General features: G+C 45.9%; 1 protein-coding gene across 1 annotated transcript in view; it reads right to left on the bottom strand.

The window, feature by feature from the left end:
* Window positions 1-25679, bottom strand: part of SH3BP1 (SH3 domain binding protein 1) — a 257113-nt gene that overhangs the window by 18773 nt on the left and 212661 nt on the right. The window contains exons 10-13 of the mRNA XM_040407161.1: window positions 14486-14625; window positions 11963-12074; window positions 11314-11395; window positions 11149-11229 (exon numbers count right to left, since the gene is read on the bottom strand). Coding sequence (XP_040263095.1) covers window positions 11149-11229; window positions 11314-11395; window positions 11963-12074; window positions 14486-14625 — 415 coding nt within the window. The remainder of the gene's footprint in view (window positions 1-11148; window positions 11230-11313; window positions 11396-11962; window positions 12075-14485; window positions 14626-25679) is intronic.

The following is a 25679-nucleotide window of genomic DNA, read 5'->3' as shown; positions in this document are numbered from 1 at the left end:
GCGGTTGCCAACCCAAAAGGTAGGGCGACGAACTGGTAATGACGCCCCCCTATGGCAAAGCGCAGAAAGCGATGGTGGGACTCTGCAATAGGGACGTGCAAGTAGGCGTCTTGAATGTCCACAGACGCGAGAAATTCTCCTGGAAGCAGAGAAGCAATAACGGAGCGAAGGAACTCCATGCGAAACTTCCGCACCCGTAGAAACTTGTTGAGAAGTTTTAGATCCAAGATTGGACGCACTGACCCCTCTTTCTTTGGAACAACGAACAGGTTTGAGTAAAAACCTGTCCCTTGCTCTTCTGGGGGAACGGTGGAAATGACACCACGGTCCAGAAGAGAGGAGACCGCAAAAAAGAGGTCCGAGGCCCTGGCTGGATCCCCCGGAACGCGAGAAGGGAAAAAACGTTCCGGCGGGCTGGACGCGAACTCCAACTTGTAGCCGGACGTCACCACTTCCAGAGCCCAGGCATCCTGAACATGAGCCCTCCAGACCTGTTGAAAGGAGAGCAGACGGCCCCCCACCACGAGGGATGGGGGCACTCCTTCATGCGGAGGGTTGCTTGGGAGCAGGAGGACGGGCTGACTGCGCCCGAGGCCGCCAAGAGGGCTGGGGCTTGAAGAAAGGCTTCTTGTGGGAGTCCTGGGATCCCCCTGCTGATGAGGACGACGGCGTCCTGGCAGTGGAGAAGCGACGAAAACACTGGCCCCGGAAACCTGAAGGCCGAGACCGAAAGGGACGCTTGGTCCTGGACTGGGGTAGATGAGTGCTCTTGCCCCCTGTTGCGGCAGAAATGAATTCATCTAGTTGAGCCCCAAAGAGCCTGGACCCTTCAAAGGGAAGGTTAGCGAGGGAACGCTTGGATGAGGCATCAGCATCCCACACCTTCAGCCAGACCTCCCTGCGCTGAATGACAGAGAGGGCCGAAATACGGGCAAAGAGGGAGCAGATGTCCATTGAAGCCTCACAGAGATATTTAGACGCTTGGGACATCTGGATGATAAAATCCAGAGTATCTGCAGAGTCGTCCTGCTCTGACAGATCCTGGTGGTGGCGCTGCAACCACGTTGTAAGGGCTCTGGCGACCCAAGCCGACGCAAAGGCCGGTGGCAGGGAAGCGCCCGCCAGCGAGAAGATGGACTTGGAAAGTGAATCCAAACGTCTGTCCACCGCATCCTGCAGAGACGAACCGTCTAGGACGGGAAGGGCCGTGTTCTTGGCTAACCTGGCCACCGGAGGATCTACCTTAGGGGAAGAAGTCAACTTTTCCACTGTGTCAGCTGGAAAAGGATAAAGCGTATCCATACGCTTGGTGGCCGAAAATTTTTGATTAGGTCGATCCCAAGCTTTTGATAGGACCACAGTGAATTCCTCATGAATAGGGAACACGGCGGACTCCTGTTTCTTGGGTGGAAAAAGGGAGAACTCCCGACTAGTGGAGGGAGGAGAATCCCCTTGTATATTAAAAGTGTCACGGACAGCTGCCACCAACTCGGTTACCATGGTGGAAAGCTTAGGCAGGGGTTCCCGCTCCGTGACTTCGTCCGATCCGGACAATTCCCCATCGGATTTGCGCTCCCTGCGAGGGGGAGAGTCAACCGGGCATGCCTCAAGGCGAGGGGGAGAAGCGGAGTCATCCGAGGAGGAATGCTGCCGCTCACGCTGCCTTTTAGAAGTCAGACGCCCTCTGTGAGAGTCACTGAGAGGGGATGGAGTGGTGGCTGCCACAGGGGTAGTAGCCGCCATGCGCTCCATGAAGGACATGGCTGCCTTGGCAACTAAGGCCAGATCAGCTGCCGCATTAGACATGGCGGAGGCCCAGGCGGGTACCGCTGGATCCGCAGGGGCAGAGGGAGGACCGGGCTGAGCAAGAGAAGGAGGCTGATCCTGTCCAGGAGCAGGGCATGAGTCACAGGAACCAGTGACAGAAAAAGGCCTAAGGCATATTTTACATGACTCCAGTGGAGCCTGAGAGGAAGCCTTGGAAGGCTTAGGGGCCCCAGGTTTAGGCATGATGGTATTCAAAAAAAGATTTCCTACCAGGTTGCTGCAATTCCTACCACCCAGGCAACAGCAGAAGTCTCCGGTCACCGAGAACTGAGGAGCTGCACGGCCGCAATCCAGCAGAGTCTCCGGCGTAGGGAGAGACAGAGCTGGACGCCGAGGCTCCGCCCCCTTGGACGCGTCATTGCGGCGCGAAATAAGCGCGCGCGCGCATTTCAAAATACACCCCTTCGCCAGATACGGCGCAACGGGGGTTAATATCGGGAGGAGCAGGCCGGCGGGAGCTGCAGAAAGCGCAGCGGCCATAAGATAAAATAAAATACACTCCTTCAGTGCCAAGATTGCCGCCGATGCGGCCATAGTCTGAGCTGCAGGCAGGTAGGGAGACGCAACCTGTTCCCAGAGTCAGTGGAATCACCAGCCCTCCCCAGAAGGGCCCCCTCCCAACGGGAAAAAAATGCCCCCAGCCGGTCCTTCTCTAGCTCACCTCAGGTCACAGAGCGCCAGACAGACGACATGAAGGGGTGGGGGGAGGGGGGAAGGAGGGAGATTGAAGCAGGCAATACTTATCTGCACAGCATGCTCCCTCGATGTCCAGACCAGCAGGGATTCACCTCTGACTCCAATCAAGGAGAGCAGTGCTCTGGTGGAGGGTAGGCAGCAGGTGTCCCAGCAGCTGGTGGGATGCCAGAGCTAACATGTCGAGCCTGGATCCACTTTTCTTCTGTGGGGGAATGGGAGGTAGCCAGGAACCTTCAGAAGACCGTGGCAGACCCTCCACAGGGGCCAGGAAAGCGCAATGCTGACCTGCGTCCCCATCTGAAACCAGAAAAAAAAAATAACAAACAGGAGAAGAATAAATGTCAACCTCCTTGAACGGACACTAAGCAAAGACTGAAGTTCTCCTGGAGGTGCCTGGGGGTATAGCCCGAGGAGGAGGAGCTTCTTTTTTTGCATAGTGTCCCTCCTAGTAATATCTCTAAGCTATACCCATGGTCTGTGTCCCCCAATGGAATGAACGAGAAAAATAAATTATTTCCAGACATTCAACGAGTGGTGCCCCGTCGGGGTCTTAAAAGAATTACTGTCCGTTTTGGGCAACTCCTCGCCAGATAGCCCGTTACTACCCTTTAAAAACCGACCTCTCACGTCAACGCAGTTCATCACCCACATTCGCACACTGGCTTCAGGTCTAGGTTTCAACTCCAAATTCATCTCTGGACATTCCTTTCACATTGGAGCTGCTTCTTCGGCTTCTAGACATGGGGTTCCAGCCCACATCATCCGTAAAATGGGCCGCTGGCAATCATCCTGTTTTGCTCGTTACATTCCAAATCCACAGGCAGGAATATCCAAAGCTTTTTCCAGCCTGGCATTGTAAGTTGTTATCATCACAATAAATTGCTATACACTAAATGGTTTGGTTTTTGCCCCCTTATAGGCATACCCTCGCTCATGGCTAAGGGCACTCCACCAGCCATCCTAGCTAGGTTTCGGTATTAGTAAGTCAGATAGGCACCTTGCCTCCAGTCAGGTTCCTCGTCCCCTGTAGCCTTGACCACAATATAATTATATTCCCCCTAAACTATAAGAAGCAAACTCTGTCAGGAGCAAAGACACTGAAATTAAAAAAGACTAATTTTCTTGCGTTGAGGGCAGCATTTCAGGGCATAGACTGGGAGCAGGTACTGTCACATAATACTTAGGATAAATGGGAGAGCTTTAAATCCACATTGAGTAACTAGGGGGGGTAGTCACTGAAGATAAGGAAAAGGCTGGGTTACTAAATGTTTTTTTTAGCTCTGTATATACAAAAGAACAGAAAGGAGCCGATATCTGTGGTGCTGGGGCTGTTAGTACATCCAGTGATATACTCAATTGGCTAACTGTAGATATGGTCCAAGATAAGTTAAATAGGGTAAATGTGAACAAGGCTCTGGGTCAGGATGGATTACACCCAAGAGTGCTTACAGGTGCCCCTGTTTATAATTTTTAAAGATTCTCTAGGTACTGGTACAGTGCCAAGTAATTGGCGCAAGGCAAATATGGTGACCATATTCAAGGTCCTTCACAGGCAATTATAGACCACTTAGTTTAACTTCTGTTGTAGGAAAAATGTTTGAAGGACTCTTAAGGGAATATATACAGGAGTATGTGACTGTAAATAATATTATAAGTGATAACCAACATGGGTTTACCAAGGACAGAAGTTGTCAGACTAACCTGATGTGTTTTTATGAGGAGGTGAGTAGTAGCCTGGACAGAGGGGTGGCTTTGGATGTAGTGAGGTGAGTAGTAGCCTGGACAGAGGGGTGGCGGTGGATGTAGTGAGGTGAGTAGAAGCCTGGACAGAGGGGCGACTGTGGATGTAGTGAGGTAAGTAGAAGTCTGGACTGAGGGGCAGCTGTGAATGTAGTGAGGTGAGTAGTAGCCTGGACAGAGGGCCGGCTGTGGATGTAGTGAGGTGAGTAGTAGCCTGGACAGAGGGGTGGCTGTGGATGCAGTGAGGTGAGTAGTAGCCTGGACAGAGGGGCGACTGTGGATGTAGTGAGGGGAGTAGTAGCCTGGACAGAGGGGCAGCTGTGGATGTAGGGAGGGGAGTAGTAGCCTGGACAGAGGGCCGGCTGTGGATGTAGTGAGGTGAGTAGTAGCCTGGACAAAGGGGCGGCTGTGGATGTAGTGAGGTGAGTAGAAGCCTGGACAGAGGGGCGGCTGTGGATATAGTGAGGTGAGTAGTAGCCTGGACAAAGGGGCGGCTGTGGATGTAGTGAGGTGAGTAGTAGCCTGGACAGAGGGGCGGCTGTGGATGTAGTGAGGTGAGTAGTAGCCTGGACAGAGGGGCGGCTGTGGATGTAGTGAGGTGAGTAGTAGCCTGGACAGAGGGGTGGCGGTGGATGTAGTGAGGTGAGTAGAAGCCTGGACAAAGGGGCGGCTGTCGATGTAGTGAGGTGAGTAGTAGCCTGGACAGAGGGGCGGCTGTGGATGTAGTGAGGTGAGTAGAAGTCTGGACAGAGGGGCGGCTGTGGATGTAGGGAGGTGAGTAGCAGCCTGAACAGAGGGGCAGCTGTGGATGTAGTGAGGTGAGTATTAGCCTGGACAAAGGGGCGGCTGTGGATGTAGTGAGGCGAGTAGTAGTCTGGACAGAGGGGCGGCTGTGGATGTAGTGAGATAAGTAGAAGTCTGGACAGAGGGCCGGCTGTGGATGTAGTGAGGTGAGTAGTAGCCTGGACAAAGGGGCGGCTGTGGATGTAGTGAGGTGAGTAGAAGCCTGGACAGAGGGGCGGCTGTGGATATAGTGAGGTGAGTAGTAGCCTGGACAAAGGGGCGGCTGTGGATGTAGTGAGGTGAGTAGTAGCCTGGACAGAGGGGCGGCTGTGGATGTAGTGAGGTGAGTAGTAGCCTGGACAGAGGGGCGGCTGTGGATGTAGTGAGGTGAGTAGTAGCCTGGACAGAGGGGTGGCGGTGGATGTAGTGAGGTGAGTAGTAGCCTGGACAGAGGGGCGGCTGTGGATGTAGTGAGGTGAGTAGTAGCCTGGACAGAGGGGCGGCTGTGGATGTAGTGAGGTGAGTAGTAGCCTGGACAGAGGGGCGGCTGTGGATGTAGTGAGGTGAGTAGTAGCCTGGACAGAGGGGCGGCTGTGGATGTAGTGAGGTGAGTAGTAGCCTGGACAGAGGGGTGGCGGTGGATGTAGTGAGGTGAGTAGAAGCCTGGACAAAGGGGCGGCTGTCGATGTAGTGAGGTGAGTAGTAGCCTGGACAGAGGGGCGGCTGTGGATGTAGTGTTTCTGGATTTTGATACTGTCCCTCATAGATGTTTAATAGGTAAATAAGGTCTATAGGCTTGGAAAGTATAGTTTGTAATTTAACTGAAAACTGGATGAAGGACCGTGTCCAGAGAGTTGTGGTCAATGATTCCTATTCAGAATGGTCCCGGGTAATAAGTGGTGACCCCAAGGTTCAGTGCTGGGCCCTTTATTATTAAATTTATTTATTAATGATATTGAGGACGAGATTAATAGCACCATTTCTATTTTTGCAGATGACACTAAGCTGTGTAGTACTGTACAGACTATGAAAGATGTCCATAAACTATGAGCTGACGTGGACACTCTGAGTGATTGGGCATCAACTTGGCAAATGAGGTTCAATGTGGACAAATATAAAGTTCTGCATCTTAGTAGTAATACTCTATGTGCTTTATATGTCCTAGGCGATGTAACACTGGGAGAGTCACTTATAGAGAAGGATTTGGGTGTCCTTGTAGATGGTAGATTAAATTACAGCACAATGTCAATCATCTGCTTCTAAGGCCACCAGGATACTGTCATGCATTAAACGAGGCATGGACTCGCAGGGCAGGGATGTTATACTACCACTTTACAAAGCGTTGGTGCGGCCTCCTCTGGAATATGCAGTTCAGTTCTGGGCACCAGTCCATAGAAAGGACGCACTACAGCTGGAAAAAGTACAGAGCGACTAAGGCTACTTTCTCACTCGCGTTTTGGCTTTCCGTTTGTGAGATCTGTCATGGGCTCTCACAATCGGTCCAAAACAGATCAGTTTTGCCCTAATACATTCTGAATGGGAAAGGATCCGCTCAGAATGCATCAGTTTGCCTCCGATCTGTCTCCATTCTGCTCTGGAGGTGGACACCAAAACGCTGCCTGCAGCATTTTGCTGTCCGCTTGACAAAACGGAGCCAAACGGAACCGTCCTGGCACACAATGCAAGTCACTGGGGATGGATCTGTTTTCCCTGACACACTCTAGCACAATAGAAAATGGATCCGTCTCCCATTGACTTTCAGTGGAGTTCATGAATAATCCGTCTTGGCTATTGTGACGAAAGCACCTTCGTAACTGAGAGTTGGAGAGGCCTGCTTGCCAGCCTCTTGCCCTGTGACTATGGCCCCTGGGACACTATTTGGGCATATTGGATTTCAAAGGCTCTGTTTCTGCCCCGTGGACTTTTTACTGGAACTATTTGGGGCATGTGACCATGTGCACGGTGGGGCAAAAATAAGACTTCCAGGAAATTCCTGAACCCCTGAACCAATCTGGGTGATTTTTGGTTAGGTTGTTCACCCAGATTGAGGCTATCAGGGGATGTAACTTTTATGGGGATATGTGGTGTTTTCTGTGGTTGGGAAAAATGTGTATTTTATGCCTGTGACTAATTAAGTCCATTATGTTTGTTAAATATGTCACAGGCAGAGTCCATTGTGTTTGTTGATTGCGTCACAGGCACTGCCTATTCTGTTATTGATTGCGTCACAGGCAATGCCATTGTGTTTGTTGAATGTATAGTTTTTGTGTTTAACCACCTCAGCCCCCCTTAATGACCAGGCCACTTTTTACAATTCTGCACTACACTACTTTCACGGTTTATTGCTCGGTCATGCAACTTACCACCCAAATTAATTTTACCTCCTTTTCTTCTCACTAATATAGCTTTCATTTGGTGGTATTTTATTGCTGCTGACATTTTTACTTTTTTTGCTATTAAATCGAAATTTACCGAAAGTTTTGCAAAAAAATGACATTTTTCACTTTCAGTTGTAAAATTTTTCAAATAAAACTACATTTCTATATAAATTTTTCTCTAAATTTATTGTTCTACATGTCTTTGATAAAAAAAAAAAAAAGTGTATATTTATTGGTTTGGGTAAAAGTTATAGCGTTTACAAACTATGGTACAAAAATTTGAATTTCCGCTTTTTGAAGCAGCTCTGACTTTCTGAGCACCTGTCTGTCATGTTTCCTGAGGTTCTACAATGCCCAGACAGTAAAAACACCCCACAAATGACCCCATTTCGGAAAGTAGACACCCTAAGGTATTCACTGATGGGCATAGTGAGTTCATAGAACTTTTTATTTTTTGTCACAAGTTAGTGGAAAATTATGATTTTTTTTTTTTTCCTTACAAAGTCTCATATTCCACTAACTTGTGACAAAAAATAAAAACTTCCATGAACTCACTATGCCCATCACGAAATACCTTGGGGTGTCTTCTTTCCAAAATGGGGTCACCTGTGGAGTAGTTATACTGCCCTGGCATTTTAGGGGCCCTAATGCGCGAGAAGTAGTTTGAAATCAAAATGTGTAAAAAATGCCCTGTGAAATCCTAAAGGTGCTCTTTGGAATGTGGGCCCCTTTGCCCACCTAGGCTGCAAAAAATTGTCACACATGTGGTATCGCCGTACTCAGGAGAAGTTGGGCAATGTGTTTTGGGGTGTCTTTTTACATATACCCATGCTGGGTGAGAGAAATATCTCTCTAAAGACAACTTTTCCCATTTTTTTATACAAAGTTGGCATTTGACCGAGATATTTATCTCACCCAGCATGGGTATATGTAAAATGACACCCCAAAACACATTGCCCAACTTCTCCTGAGTACGGCGATACCACGTGTGACACTTTTTTGCAGCCTAGATGCGCAAAGGGGCCCAAATTCCTTTTAGGAGGGCATTTTTAGACATTTGGATCCCAGACTTCTTCTCACGCTTTAGGGCCCCTAAAATGCCAGGGCAGTATAAATACCCCACATGTGACCCAATTTTGGAAAGAAGACACCCCAAGGTATTTAATGAGAGGCATGGCGAGTTCATAGAAGATTTTTTTTTTTGGCACAAGTTAGCGGAAATTGATATTTATTAATTTTTTCTCACAAAGTCTCCCTTTTCGCTAACTTGGGACAAAAAGTTCAATCTTTCATGGACTCAATTTGCCCCTCAGCGAATACCTTGGGGTGTCTTCTTTCCAAAATGGGGTCACATGTCGGGTATTTATACTGCCCTGGCATTTTAGGGGCCCTAAAGCGTGAGAAGAAGTCTGGAATATAAATGTCTAAAAATTTTTACGCATTTGGATTCCGTGAGGGGTATGGTGAGTTCATGTGAGATTTTATTTTTTGTCACAAGTTAGTGGAATATGAGACTTTGTAAGAAAAAAAAAAAAAAACAATAAAAAAAAAAAAATTCTGCTAACTTGTGCCAAAATAAATGTCTGAATGGAGCCTTACAGGGGGGTGATCAATGACAGGGGGGTGATCAGGGAGTCTATATGGGGTGATCACCCCCCTGTCATTGATCACCCCCCTGTAAGGCTCCATTCAGACGTCCGTATGTGTTTTGCGGATCCACGGTGTCCGTGTTTTGCGGATCCACGGATCCGCAAAACACATACGGATGTCTGAATGGAGCCTTACAGGGGGGTGATCAATGACAGGGGGGTGATCACCCCATATAGACTCCCTGATCACCCCCCTGTCATTGATCACCCCCCTGTAAGGCTCCATTCAGAGGTCCGTATATGTTTTGTGGATCCACGGATCCATGGATCGAATGCGCAAAACACATACGGACGTCTGAATGGAGCCTTACAGGGGGGTGATCACCCCATATAGACTCCCTGACTACCCCCCTGTCATTGATCACCCCCCCTGTAAGGCTCCATTCAGACGTCTGTAAGTGTTTTGCGGATCCGATCCATGGAGCCGCAAAGCACATACGGACCTCTGAATGGAGCCTTACGGGGGGTGATCAATGACAGGGGGGTGATCAGGGAGTCTATATGGGGTCATCAGGGGTTAATAAGGGGTTAATAAGTGACAGGGGGGGTGTAGTGTAGTGTGGTGCTTGGTGCTACATATTGCTGAGCTATCTGTGTCCTCTGGTGGTCGATCCAAACAAAAGGGACCACCAGAGGACCAGGTAGCAGGTATATTAGACGCTGTTATCAAAACAGCGTCTAATATACCTGTTAGGGGTTAAAAAAATCGCATCTACAGCCTGCCAGGGAACAATCGCCGCTGGCAGGCTGCAGATCCACTCGCTTACCTGCAGTTCCTGTGAACGCGCGCGCCTGTGTGCGCGCGTTCACAGGAAATCTCGCGTCTCGTGAGATGACGCGTAGATGCGTGACTCTGCCTGAGTGAGCCGCCTCCGGAACGCGATCCTGCATTAGGCGGTCCGGAGGCGGTTAAACTGTAAATTATTGGCTGCTATGTTATGTCCTTAGTTCCCAACCAGGTCCACGGGTACCCTTGTTGGAAAATGTGTATAAAAGGCAATGCTGTGTGGTCAATAAAGAGTTCCTATTTTACATTCAACATAGAGCCTCGTCTCATGTGTGTGGGGATTGCTATATGCTATAACCCCTAGCTCTTGTAAGAGCTGTTCCTGTTCCTATGGTGGTTACGGTGTCGAGCGGAGTGCTTGGAGCCCTCAGGAAGCACTAGGAGCATCCATCAACGGAGGTACCCAGTCGGGGTGCCAGGAGATCCGTTACAGCTATGTTACAAATAATACAAACGGATCCGTTCATGACGGATGCATGCGGTTGTATTATTGTAACGGATCCATTTTTGCAGATCCATGACAGATCCGCCCAAAACGCAAGTATGAAAGTAGCCTAAAATTATAAGGAGCATGGTGGGTCTTAGTTATGAAGAAAGATTAAAATTATTGAATTTATTTAGTCTCGAGAAGAAATGTCTAAGGGGGGACATGATTAACCTATACAAATATATAAATGCGCCATACCAAAAATACGGTGAAAAACTGTTCCATGTAAAATGCGCTCAAAAGACAAGGGTCACTGCCTCTGACTGGAGAAGAAAAAGTTCAGTCTTCAGAAGCGTCAAAGCTTCGTTACTGTAAGAACTGTAAATCTGTGGGATAGACTTCCTCAGGACGTGGTCACAGCAGGAACAGGGGACAGTTTTAAAAATGATTTAGATGAATTCTTAAAAGTAAACATTAATGCTTATGAAAACATGTAGAAATCTGAGTCTCACTTCCTTCTAGGATTCAAGTCCCCACCTATCCATTGGTTGAACTTGATGGACTTATGTCTTTTCTCAAGCGTATTAACTATGTAACTATGTAACCTCTGTACAATCCAAATGAAACAAACTATGTTCATAAGGTGCCTCAAATTTAAGATCCAAACAAGCAGTAAAAACTGCCCAGGTCCAGGGGCTCCAGAAAGGTCAGAGGAGGCATCATTACTTACTGCCACATCAAAGCTTTCCAACCTGGTTTCTAGGAGAGGGTCTGCCCATAGACGCTGATGACCGTGCACACCTTAGGTTCTGATTAGAGGCTGACTAATGTATTGAGGCTCAGAGCTGACACAACTTGTACCTGAGGTTGGTGTAGTTTTCATCGGGAAGTTTCTGGAGAACCTCCCTATAACTCTCTTGACGTTTTTCTGCCTCTTTGATGCTGGAAGACAATGCAGAGATGATAAAACGCTGTTCTTACAGTAGAAGTCTAGCAGACACCCAGTTCTGGCATGGTCTCTGGTACCTGGCAGCTTTCATCCAGTCACTGAAGAGTTCTGATGTCATCAGCGGCTCGGGAAGCTCACGCAGATATGACTTTAATGCTCCTACAATAAGGTTTGGAGCAGAGGGTTGAGGTAGAGATTGGACAGCCAAGAATCTGAGACTATAACTATTTGGAAAACACCAGCAATAAAGAGACCAGAAGAAGAATTTTCAGAAGTGTCAAAACCTGATCCTGTGGCTACAACCATCTCAAATGGCAAACTAAACCACAGGAGAAATACAGGTAAAACTGAAAAAATTTTATCGTGCAAAAGTTCATTTATTTTAGTAATGCAACTTAAAATTAGAATATTGTGAAAAGGTTCAATATTCTCGGCTCAAAGTGTCCCCCTCTAGTCAGCTAATTAATCCATACCCCCTGAGCAAAGGGGACCTGAGATTGTGACTTTGGGGTTTTCATAAGCTGTAAGCCATAATCATCCAAATTATAACAAATAAAGGCCTGAAATATCTCGCTTTGCCTGTAATGAGTCTTATATGTTAGTGTCACCCTTTAATTTGCATTACTGAAATAAATGAACTTTGCACGATATTCAAATTTTTCGAGTTTTACCTGTATATTGGTCATCAAACATAAGGCCTAGAGCAAAGACTCAGAAGGAACTGACCTGCAACTGCATGAGGTTCAGAACTGAATTCACCCAGATCGCTGGCACCTGCATCAAGACGAGCCTTCAGCTTCTTTAGGACAGACGCTCCTGCAGCCAATCGGAAGAGACCCTAGTGTAGAAGAATCACTTGTGACACCCTGTAACTCCCTGTAGCCTAGACAGCTCCATGGTTCAAGTGGGAAATAGAAGCCAGGAACTGTCTAGTTTATTAAATATTTGTATTCCTTATGATACAGGTTAGGAAAATCTTGTCTGTTTGTTGTGCCATTCCTCTGTACGTCCTACTAGAAATGTATAAATAAAATGGCTAACTGAGTTACCACTCCTCTTGTCAACAGGCTGTGTCTCTACACAGTCCGATACAATCAGTGATGATTGGACAAGACAAATGGTAACTCTCACTTTCACACAGTGTTTGGTCAGTGATTGTGAGCCAAAACCAGGAGTGGAGGCTGCAAATTCACCCTGCTTCTCCCCCCTCCAACATTCACCCTGCTTCTCCCCCCTTCAACATTCACCCTGCTTCTCCCTCCTCCCCATTCACCACGCTTCTCCCCTCCTCCACATTCACCCTGCTTCTCCCCTCCTCCCCATTCACCCTGCTTCTCCCTCCTCCCGCATTCACCCTGCTTCTCCCTCCTCCTGCATTCAGCCAGCTTATCCCTCCTCCCGCATTCACCCTGCTTCTCCCCTCCTCCCCCATTCACCCTGCTTCTCCCTCCTCCCGCATTCACCCCGCTTCTCCCTACTCCCGCATTCACCCTACTACTCCCCTCCTCTCCATTCACCCAGCTTCTCCCTCCACCCGCATTCACCCTACTTCTCCCTCCTCCACATTCACCCTGCTTCTCCCTCCTCCCCATTCACCACGCTTCTCCCCTCCTCCACATTCACCCTGCTTCTCCCCTCCTCCCCATTCACCCTGCTTCTCCCTCCTCCCGCATTCACCCTGCTTCTCCCTCCTCCTGCATTCAGCCCGCTTATCCCTCCTCCCGCATTCACCCTGCTTCTCCCTCCTCCCCATTCACCACGCTTCTCCCCTCCTCCACATTCACCCTGCTTCTCCCCTCCTCCCCATTCACCCTGCTTCTCCCTCCTCCCGCATTCACCCTGCTTCTCCCTCCTCCCGCATTCACCCTGCTTCTCCCTCCTCCTGCATTCACCCTGCTTCTCCCTCCTCCCCATTCACCACGCTTCTCCCCTCCTCCACATTCACCCTGCTTCTCCCCTCCTCCCCATTCACCCTGCTTCTCCCTCCTCCCGCATTCACCCTGCTTCTCCCTCCTCCTGCATTCAGCCAACTTATCCCTCCTCCCGCATTCACCCTGCTTCTCCCTCCTCCCCATTCACCACGCTTCTCCCCTCCTCCACATTCACCCTGCTTCTCCCCTCCTCCCCATTCACCCTGCTTCTCCCTCCTCCCGCATTCACCCTGCTTCTCCCTCCTCCTGCATTCAGCCCGCTTATCCCTCCTCCCGCATTCACCCTGCTTCTCCCTCCTCCCCATTCACCCCGCTTCTCCCTACTCCCACATTCACCCTGCTTCTCCCTCCTCCCGCATTCACCCTGCTTCTCTCTCCTCCCGCATTCACCCTGCTTCTTCCTCCTCCCGCATTCACCCCGCTTCTCCCCTCCTCCCGCATTCACCCTACTACTCCCCTCCTCTCCATTCACCCAGCTTCTCCCTCCACCCGCATTCACCCTACTTCTCCCTCCTCCACATTCACCCTGTTTCTCCCTCCTCCACATTCACCTCGCTTTTTCCCTCCTCCCCATTCACCCTGCTTCTCCCTCCTCCCCGCTTCTCCCTCCTCCCCGCTTCTCCATACTCCGGCATTAACCCTGCTTCTCCCTCCTCCCCATTTACCCTGCTTGTCCCTTCCTCTGGCATTCACCCTGTTTTTTCTCTTCTCACACATTTAACTTGCTTACTCACAATGCCTCTCCCTTCTTGCACTGACTCCGCTACTCCCACAGTGAACCTGATTTTCCTTTCCTCTCGCATTCACCCTGCTTCTCCCTCCCCCTGCATTCACCCCACTTCTCCCGCATTCACCCTGCTTCTCCCCTCCTCCTGCATTCACCCCGCTTCTCCCGCATTCACCCTGCTTCTCCCCTCCTCCTGCATTCACCCCGCTTCTGCCCGCATTCACCCCGCTTCTCCTCTCCTCCTGCATTCACCCCGCTTCTCCCCGCATTCACCCCGCTTCTCCTCTCCTCCTGCATTCACCCCGCTTCTCCCCGCATTCACCCCGCTTCTCCTCTCCTCCTGCATTCACCCCGCTTCTCCCTCTTCTCCATTCACCTCACTTTTCCCTCCTCCCCATTCACCCCGCTTCTCCCCTCCTCCATACTCCGGCATTAACCCTGCTTGTCCCCTCCTCCGGCATTCACCCTGTTTTTTCTCTTCTCACACATTTACCTTGCTTACTCAAAATGCCTCTCCCTTCTTGCACTGACCCCGCTACTCCCACATTGAATCCGATTTTCCTTTCCTCCCAGATTTACCCTGCTTCTCACCTCTTCATGCATTCCATACATGAGCAGTAGTTTAACACAGGCAGATATGGGCACAGCAATCTCACAGTGAAACCGGGAAAGGTGTGTTGTCAGAGAGACTCCATACACATCTGCAGACGGCTGTTTCACCAGCACTTGACCTATAGGAAAACAAGCAATGAACAGTAGAATAGACAATTACTGTGCAAGCGCTGCAATATAGTAAGTGTGCCATTGCAATATACAAACAGAAACAATGTCATCATCTTAAAGGAGTAGTGCCAAGTTTTCCACAGGATAGGGGATAAGTAGCTGATAGCTGGGGGTCTTGTTCCCCGATTCTGATGAAGCGGAAGGTCACCCATGTGCAGTGTGGGAGCGCCGGAGATAGCCGAGTGCTGGACCTCTTTATTTATATTCTTGCTTGCATTCAGAGGCATGAAACCCATCCGGACATAATCCTGCTCAAACAGCTGAGGGTTTGTTACACTTGTACACAGTCCAAACAATAGCAGGCTTGACTCTAGACTGAAACACTGAAACAAATGATCAGGACAGAAGAGTTGTGTTCTGCAGCCAGGACATTGCATTTTGGTGCCCTAGACAGCTATAGCAAAATGTACCCCCCTACCCCTTACAAATATAGACCCTGATTTATTATTGCCTAATGCCTGTTTTTGGAGAAGAATCCACTGAATTTGTGGCTTTCCAATGCATTTGTGACTTTTCAAGTCGTCATGTGCCTTTTACTCCGCCCTGGCCAAGTCTACAGAAAGGGGCACGGTGATGGAGTAGTCACATGTGGACCTCATCTGTTAAAGGTCCCTCTCTCCCAGTGCCGGGGGTCCTGCCTCCAGGGCTTCCGGTCCTAATCAAACCAGAAGTGATGATGTGACTTCCATTGTTCCCGTGACCACTAAGCCAATCACTGGCCTCAATGGTCACGTACCAGCTTTTTTCTTCTCCCCTCAAGGTTTTGAAAACTCTCAAACAACTCCATAAACGGAGTTGTCCAGGACTTTTTTTTTACTGTCCCCACGGGGCGGCATGAAGCATGGCACATGACCCAGCAGTGACATAGAAACCTAGAATGTGCCGGCAGATAAGAACCATTTGGCCCATCTAGTCTGCCCAATATATCTGAATCCTATGAATAGTCCCTGGCCCTATCTTATATGAAGCATAGCCATATGCCTATCCCATGCATGCTTAACCTCCTCCACTGTATTTGCAGCTACCACTTCTGCAGGAAGGCTATTCCATGCATCCACTACTCTCTCAGTAAAGTAATACTTCCTGATATTACTTTTAAACCTTTGCCCCTCTAATTTAAAACTGTGTCCTCTTGTGGTAGTTTTTCTTCTTATAAATCTTCTCTCCTCTTTTACCGAGTTGATTCCCTTTATGTATTTAGCAGTTTCTCTCATCTCCCCTCTGTCTCGTCTTTCTTCCAAGCTCTACATATTAAGGTCCTTTAACCTTTCCTGGTAAGTTTTATCCTGCAATCCATGTACTAGTTTAGTAGCTCATCTCTGAACTCTCTCTAGAGTATCTATATCCTTCTGGAGATATGGTCTCCAGTACTGAGCACAATACTCCAAGTGAGGTCTCACTAGTGCTCTGTGGAGCGGCATAACCACTTCACTCTTTCTACTGCTTATACCTCTCCCTATACATCCAAGCATTCTGCTGGCATTTCGTGCTGCTCTATTACATTGTCTTCCCACCTTTAAGTCTTCTGAAATAATTACTCCTAAATCCCGTTCCTCAGATACTGAGGTCAGGATTGTGTCAAATATTCTATATTCTGCCCTGCCGTTCAGGGACATGTCACCACAGAGGCCAGTCACGCTGACACCTACGACATTAGGGATCAGCAACCTGGGATCAGAATCCAGAAACCGAGCCGACAGCCGCCTGTGTCCGAAGAAAAATGTCTCCTCTATCATTGTAAAAAACACAAAACATACTACATCTAAATATCATGTTACACACATGTCCACTATGACTTACAGTGATACGCTTCTACATACACACATGTCCACTATGACTTACACACAGTGATACGCTTCTACATACACACATGTACACTATGACTTACACACAGTGATACGCTTCTACATACAGACATGTCCACTATGACTTACAGCGATACGCTTCTACATACACACATGTCCACTATGACTTACACACAGCGATACACTTCTACATACACACATGTACACTATGACTTACACACAGCGATACGCTTCTACATACACACATGTACACTATGACTTACACACAGTGATACGCTTCTACATACACACATGTCCACTATGACTTACACACAGTGATACGCTTCTACATACACACATGTACACTATGACTTACACACAGCGATACGCTTCTACATACACACATGTACACTATGACTTACACACAGTGATACGCTTCTACATACACACATGTCCACTATGACTTACAGCGATACGCTTCTACATACACACATGTACACTGACTTACACACAGCGATACGCTTCTACATACACACATGTCCACTATGACTTACACACAGTGATACGCTTCTACATACACACATGTCCACTATGACTTACAGCGATACGCTTCTACATACACACATGTACACTGACTTACACACAGCGATACGCTTCTACATACACACATGTACACTATGACTTACACACAGTGATACGCTTCTACATACACACATGTACACTATGACTTAAACACAGTGATACGCTTCTACATACACACATGTACACTATGACTTACACACAGTGATACACTTCTACATACACACATGTTCACTATGACTTACACACAGTGATACGCTTCTACATACACACATGTCCACTATGACTTACACACAGTGATACGCTTCTACATACACACATGTCCACTATGACTTACACACAGTGATACGCTTCTACATACACACATGTACACTATGACTTACACACAGTGATACGCTTCTACATACAGACATGTCCACTATGACTTACAGCGATACGCTTCTACATACACACATGTCCACTATGACTTACACACAGCGATACACTTCTACATACACACATGTACACTATGACTTACACACAGCGATACGCTTCTACATACACACATGTACACTATGACTTACACACAGTGATACGCTTCTACATACACACATGTCCACTATGACTTACACACAGTGATACGCTTCTACATACACACATGTACACTATGACTTACACACAGCGATACGCTTCTACATACACACATGTACACTATGACTTACACACAGTGATACGCTTCTACATACACACATGTCCACTATGACTTACAGCGATACGCTTCTACATACACACATGTACACTGACTTACACACAGCGATACGCTTCTACATACACACATGTCCACTATGACTTACACACAGTGATACGCTTCTACATACACACATGTCCACTATGACTTACAGCGATACGCTTCTACATACACACATGTACACTGACTTACACACAGCGATACGCTTCTACATACACACATGTACACTATGACTTACACACAGTGATACGCTTCTACATACACACATGTACACTATGACTTACACACAGTGATACGCTTCTACATACACACATGTACACTATGACTTACACACAGTGATACACTTCTACATACACACATGTTCACTATGACTTACACACAGTGATACGCTTCTACATACACACATGTCCACTATGACTTACACACAGTGATACGCTTCTACATACACACATGTCCACTATGACTTACACACAGTGATACGCTTCTACATACACACATGTACACTATGACTTACACACAGTGATACACTTCTACATACACACATGTTCACTATGACTTACAGTGATACGCTTCTACATACACACATGTACACTATGACTTACACACAGCGATACGCTTCTACATACACACATGTACACTATGACTTACACACAGTGATACGCTTCTACATACACACATGTTCACTATGACTTACACACAGTGATACGCTTCTACATACACACATGTACACTATGACTTACACACAGTGATACGCTTCTACATACACACATGTCCACTATGACTTACAGCGATACGCTTCTACATACACACATGTTCACTATGACTTACACACAGCGATACACTTCTACATACACACATGTACACTATGACTTACACACAGCGATACGCTTCTACATACAGACATGTCCACTATGACTTACACACAGTGATACGCTTCTACATACACACATGTCCACTATGACTTACACACAGTGATACGCTTCTACATACAGACATGTCCACTATGACTTACAGTGATACGCTTCTACATACACACATGTTCACTATGACTTACACACAGCGATACGCTTCTACATACACACATGTCCACTATGACTTACACACAGTGATACGCTTCTACATACACACATGTACACTATGACTTACACACAGTGATACGCTTCTACATACACACATGTCCACTATGACTTACACACAGCGATACGCTTCTACATACAGACATGTCCACTATGACTTACACACAGTGATACGCTTCTACATACACACATGTCCACTATGACTTACACACAGTGATACGCTTCTACATACACACATGTACACTATGACTTACACACAGTGATACGCTTCTACATACAGACATGTCCACTATGACTTACACACAGCGATACGCTTCTACATACACACATGTCCACTATGACTTACACACAGTGATACGCTTCTACATACACACATGTCCACTATGACTTACACACAGTGATACGCTTCTACATACACACATGTACACTATGACTTACACACAGTGATACGCTTCTACATACAGACATGTCCACTATGACTTACACACAGTGATACGCTTCTACATACACACATGTCCACTATGACTTACACACAGTGATACGCTTCTACATACACACATGTTCACTATGACTTACAGCGATACGCTTCTACATACACACATGTTCACTATGACTTACAGTGATACGCTTCTACATACACACATGTACACTATGACTTACACACAGTGATACGCTTCTACATACACACATGTACACTATGACTTACAGTGATACGCTTCTACATACACACATGTACACTATGACTTACACACAGCGATACGCTTCTACATACACACATGTACACTATGACTTACAGCGATACGCTTCTACATACACACATGTCCACTATGACTTACACACAGTGATACACTTCTACATACACACATGTACACTATGACTTACACACAGTGATACGCTTCTACATACACACATGTACACTATGACTTACACACAGTGATACGCTTCTACATACAGACATGTCCACTATGACTTACACACAGTGATACGCTTCTACATACACACATGTCCACTATGACTTACACACAGTGATACGCTTCTACATACACACATGTTCACTATGACTTACAGCGATACGCTTCTACATACACACATGTTCACTATGACTTACAGTGATACGCTTCTACATACACACATGTACACTATGACTTACACACAGTGATACGCTTCTACATACACACATGTACACTATGACTTACAGTGATACGCTTCTACATACACACATGTACACTATGACTTACACACAGCGATACGCTTCTACATACACACATGTACACTATGACTTACAGCGATACGCTTCTACATACACACATGTCCACTATGACTTACACACAGTGATACGCTTCTACATACACACATGTTCACTATGACTTACAGTGATACGCTTCTACATACACACATGTCCACTATGACTTACACACAGTGATACGCTTCTACATACACACATGTTCACTATGACTTACAGCGATACGCTTCTACATACACACATGTTCACTATGACTTACAGTGATACGCTTCTACATACACACATGTTCACTATGACTTACAGCGATACGCTTCTACATACACACATGTACACTATGACTTACACACAGCGATACGCTTCTACATACACACATGTACACTATGACTTACACACAGCGATACGCTTCTACATACACACATGTACACTATGACTTACACACAGTGATACGCTTCTACATACACACATGTTCACTATGACTAACACACAGTGATACGCTTCTACATACACACATGTCCACTATGACTTACAGTGATACGCTTCTACATACACACATGTCCACTATGACTTACACACAGCGATACGCTTCTACATACACACATGTTCACTATGACTTACAGCGATACGCTTCTACATACAGACATGTCCACTATGACTTACAGCGATACGCTTCTACATACACACATGTACACTATGACTTACACACAGTGATACGCTTCTACATACACACATGTACACTATGACTTACACACAGCGATACGCTTCTACATACACACATGTACACTATGACTTACACACAGCGATACGCTTCTACATACACACATGTACACTATGACTTACAGCGATACGCTTCTACATACACACATGTCCACTATGACTTACACACAGTGATACGCTTCTACATACACACATGTTCACTATGACTAACACACAGTGATACGCTTCTACATACACACATGTCCACTATGACTTACAGTGATACGCTTCTACATACACACATGTCCACTATGACTTACACACAGCGATACGCTTCTACATACACACATGTTCACTATGACTTACAGCGATACGCTTCTACATACAGACATGTCCACTATGACTTACAGCGATACGCTTCTACATACACACATGTACACTATGACTTACACACAGTGATACGCTTCTACATACACACATGTTCACTATGACTTACAGCGATACGCTTCTACATACACACATGTCCACTATGACTTACAGTGATACGCTTCTACATACACACATGTCCACTATGACTTACACACAGCGATACGCTTCTACATACACACATGTTCACTATGACTTACAGCGATACGCTTCTACATACACACATGTTCACTATGACTTACAGTGATACGCTTCTACATACACACATGTACACTATGACTTACACACAGTGATACGCTTCTACATACACACATGTCCACTATGACTTACACACAGTGATACACTTCTACATACACACATGTCCACTATGACTTACACACAGCGATACGCTTCTACATACACACATGTTCACTATGACTTACAGTGATACGCTTCTACATACACACATGTACACTATGACTTACACACAGTGATACGCTTCTACATACACACATGTTCACTATGACTTACAGTGATACGCTTCTACATACACACATGTCCACTATGACTTACACACAGCGATACGCTTCTACATACACACATGTTCACTATGACTAACACACAGTGATACGCTTCTACATACACACATGTTCACTATGACTTACACACAGCGATACACTTCTACATACACACATGTCCACTATGACTTACACACAGCGATACGCTTCTACATACACACATGTTCACTATGACTTACACACAGCGATACGCTTCTACATACACACATGTTCACTATGACTTACACACAGCGATACGCTTCTACATACACACATGTCCACTATGACTTACACACAGCGATACGCTTCTACATACACACATGTACACTATGACTTACACACAGTGATACACTTCTACATACACACATGTCCACTATGACTTACAGTGATACGCTTCTACATACACACATGTACACTATGACTTACACACAGCGATACGCTTCTACATACACACATGTACACTATGACTTACACACAGCGATACGCTTCTACATACACACATGTCCACTATGACTTACAGCGATACGCTTCTACATACACACATGTCCACTATGACTTACAGTGATACGCTTCTACATACACACATGTACACTATGACTTACAGCGATACGCTTCTACATACACACATGTACACTATGACTTACACACAGCGATACGCTTCTACATACACACATGTTCACTATGACTTACACACAGCGATACGCTTCTACATACACACATGTCCACTATGACTTACACACAGCGATACGCTTCTACATACACACATGTTCACTATGACTTACACACAGCGATACGCTTCTACATACACACATGTCCACTATGACTTACAGCGATACGCTTCTACATACACACATGTACACTATGACTTACACACAGTGATACGCTTCTACATACACACATGTCCACTATGACTTACAGTGATACGCTTCTACATACACACATGTACACTATGACTTACACACAGCGATACGCTTCTACATACACACATGTACACTATGACTTACACACAGTGATACACTTCTACATACACACATGTCCACTATGACTTACACACAGTGATACGCTTCTACATACACACATGTTCACTATGACTTACAGCGATACGCTTCTACATACACACATGTACACTATGACTTACACACAGCGATACGCTTCTACATACACACATGTTCACTATGACTTACACACAGCGATACGCTTCTACATACACACATGTCCACTATGACTTACAGCGATACGCTTCTACATACACACATGTACACTATGACTTACACACAGTGATACGCTTCTACATACACACATGTCCACTATGACTTACAGTGATACGCTTCTACATACACACATGTACACTATGACTTACACACAGCGATACGCTTCTACATACACACATGTACACTATGACTTACACACAGTGATACACTTCTACATACACACATGTCCACTATGACTTACACACAGTGATACGCTTCTACATACACACATGTTCACTATGACTTACAGCGATACGCTTCTACATACACACATGTCCACTATGACTTACAGTGATACGCTTCTACATACACACATGTCCACTATGACTTACACACAGTGATACGCTTCTACATACACACATGTTCACTATGACTTACAGCGATACGCTTCTACATACACACATGTTCACTATGACTTACAGCGATACGCTTCTACATACACACATGTTCACTATGACTTACAGTGATACGCTTCTACATACACACATGTTCACTATGACTTACAGTGATACGCTTCTACATACACACATGTTCACTATGACTTACAGTGATACGCTTCTACATACACACATGTACACTATGACTTACACACAGTGATACGCTTCTACATACACACATGTCCACTATGACTTACACACAGTGATACGCTTCTACATACACACATGTTCACTATGACTTACAGTGATACGCTTCTACATACACACATGTACACTATGACTTACACACAGTGATACGCTTCTACATACACACATGTCCACTATGACTTACACACAGTGATACGCTTCTACATACACACATGTTCACTATGACTTACAGTGATACGCTTCTACATACACACATGTCCACTATGACTTACACACAGCGATACGCTTCTACATACACACATGTCCACTATGACTTACAGTGATACGCTTCTACATACACACATGTCCACTATGACTTACACACAGCGATACGCTTCTACATACACACATGTCCACTATGACTTACACACAGCGATACGCTTCTACATACACACATGTCCACTATGACTTACACACAGTGATACGCTTCTACATACACACATGTCCACTATGACTTACACACAGCGATACGCTTCTACATACACACATGTTCACTATGACTTACACACAGCGATACGCTTCTACATACACACATGTTCACTATGACTTACACACAGCGATACGCTTCTACATACACACATGTCCACTATGACTTACACACAGCGATACGCTTCTACATACACACATGTACACTATGACTTACACACAGTGATACGCTTCTACATACACACGTGTACACTATGACTTACACACAGTGATACGCTTCTACATACACACATGTTCACTATGACTTACACACAGCGATACGCTTCTACATACACACATGTCCACTATGACTTACACACAGCGATACGCTTCTACATACACACATGTACACTATGACTTACACACAGTGATACGCTTCTACATACACACATGTACACTATGACTTACACACAGCGATACGCTTCTACATACACACATGTTCACTATGACTTACACACAGCGATACGCTTCTACATACACACATGTCCACTATGACTTACACACAGCGATACGCTTCTACATACACACATGTACACTATGACTTACACACAGTGATACGCTTCTACATACACACATGTCCACTATGACTTACAGTGATACGCTTCTACATACACACATGTACACTATGACTTACACACAGCGATACGCTTCTACATACACACATGTACACTATGACTTACACACAGTGATACACTTCTACATACACACATATACACTATGACTTACACACAGTGATACGCTTCTACATACACACATGTACACTATGACTTACACACAGCGATACACTTCTACATACACACATGTCCACTATGACTTACACACAGTGATACACTTCTACATACACACATGTACACTATGACTTACACACAGTGATACGCTTCTACATACACACATGTACACTATGACTTACACACAGTGATACGCTTCTACATACACACATGTACACTATGACTTACACACAGCGATACGCTTCTACATACACACATGTCCACTATGACTTACATACAGTGATACGCTTCTACATACACACATGTCCACTATGACTTACACACAGCGATACGCTTCTACATACACACATGTCCACTATGACTTACACACAGCGATACGCTTCTACATACACACATGTCCACTATGACTTACAGTGATACGCTTCTACATACACACATGTACACTATGACTTACAGCGATACGCTTCTACATACACACATGTCCACTATGACTTACACACAGCGATACGCTTCTACATACACACATGTCCACTATGACTTACACACAGTGATACGCTTCTACATACACACATGTACACTATGACTTACACACAGCGATACACTTCTACATACACACATGTCCACTATGACTTACACACAGCGATACGCTTCTACATACACACATGTTCACTATGACTTACACACAGTGATACGCTTCTACATACACACATGTCCACTATGACTTACAGCGATACGCTTCTACATACACACATGTTCACTATGACTTACACACAGTGATACGCTTCTACATACACACATGTACACTATGACTTACACACAGTGATACGCTTCTACATACACACATGTACACTATGACTTACACACAGTGATAC

This window comes from Bufo bufo, chromosome 9, assembly GCF_905171765.1.
Source record: "Bufo bufo chromosome 9, aBufBuf1.1, whole genome shotgun sequence".
NCBI lineage: Eukaryota > Metazoa > Chordata > Amphibia > Anura > Bufonidae > Bufo > Bufo bufo.
The sequence above is the reverse complement of the archived record's forward strand: the minus strand, read 5'-3'. Positions and strand labels throughout refer to the sequence as shown.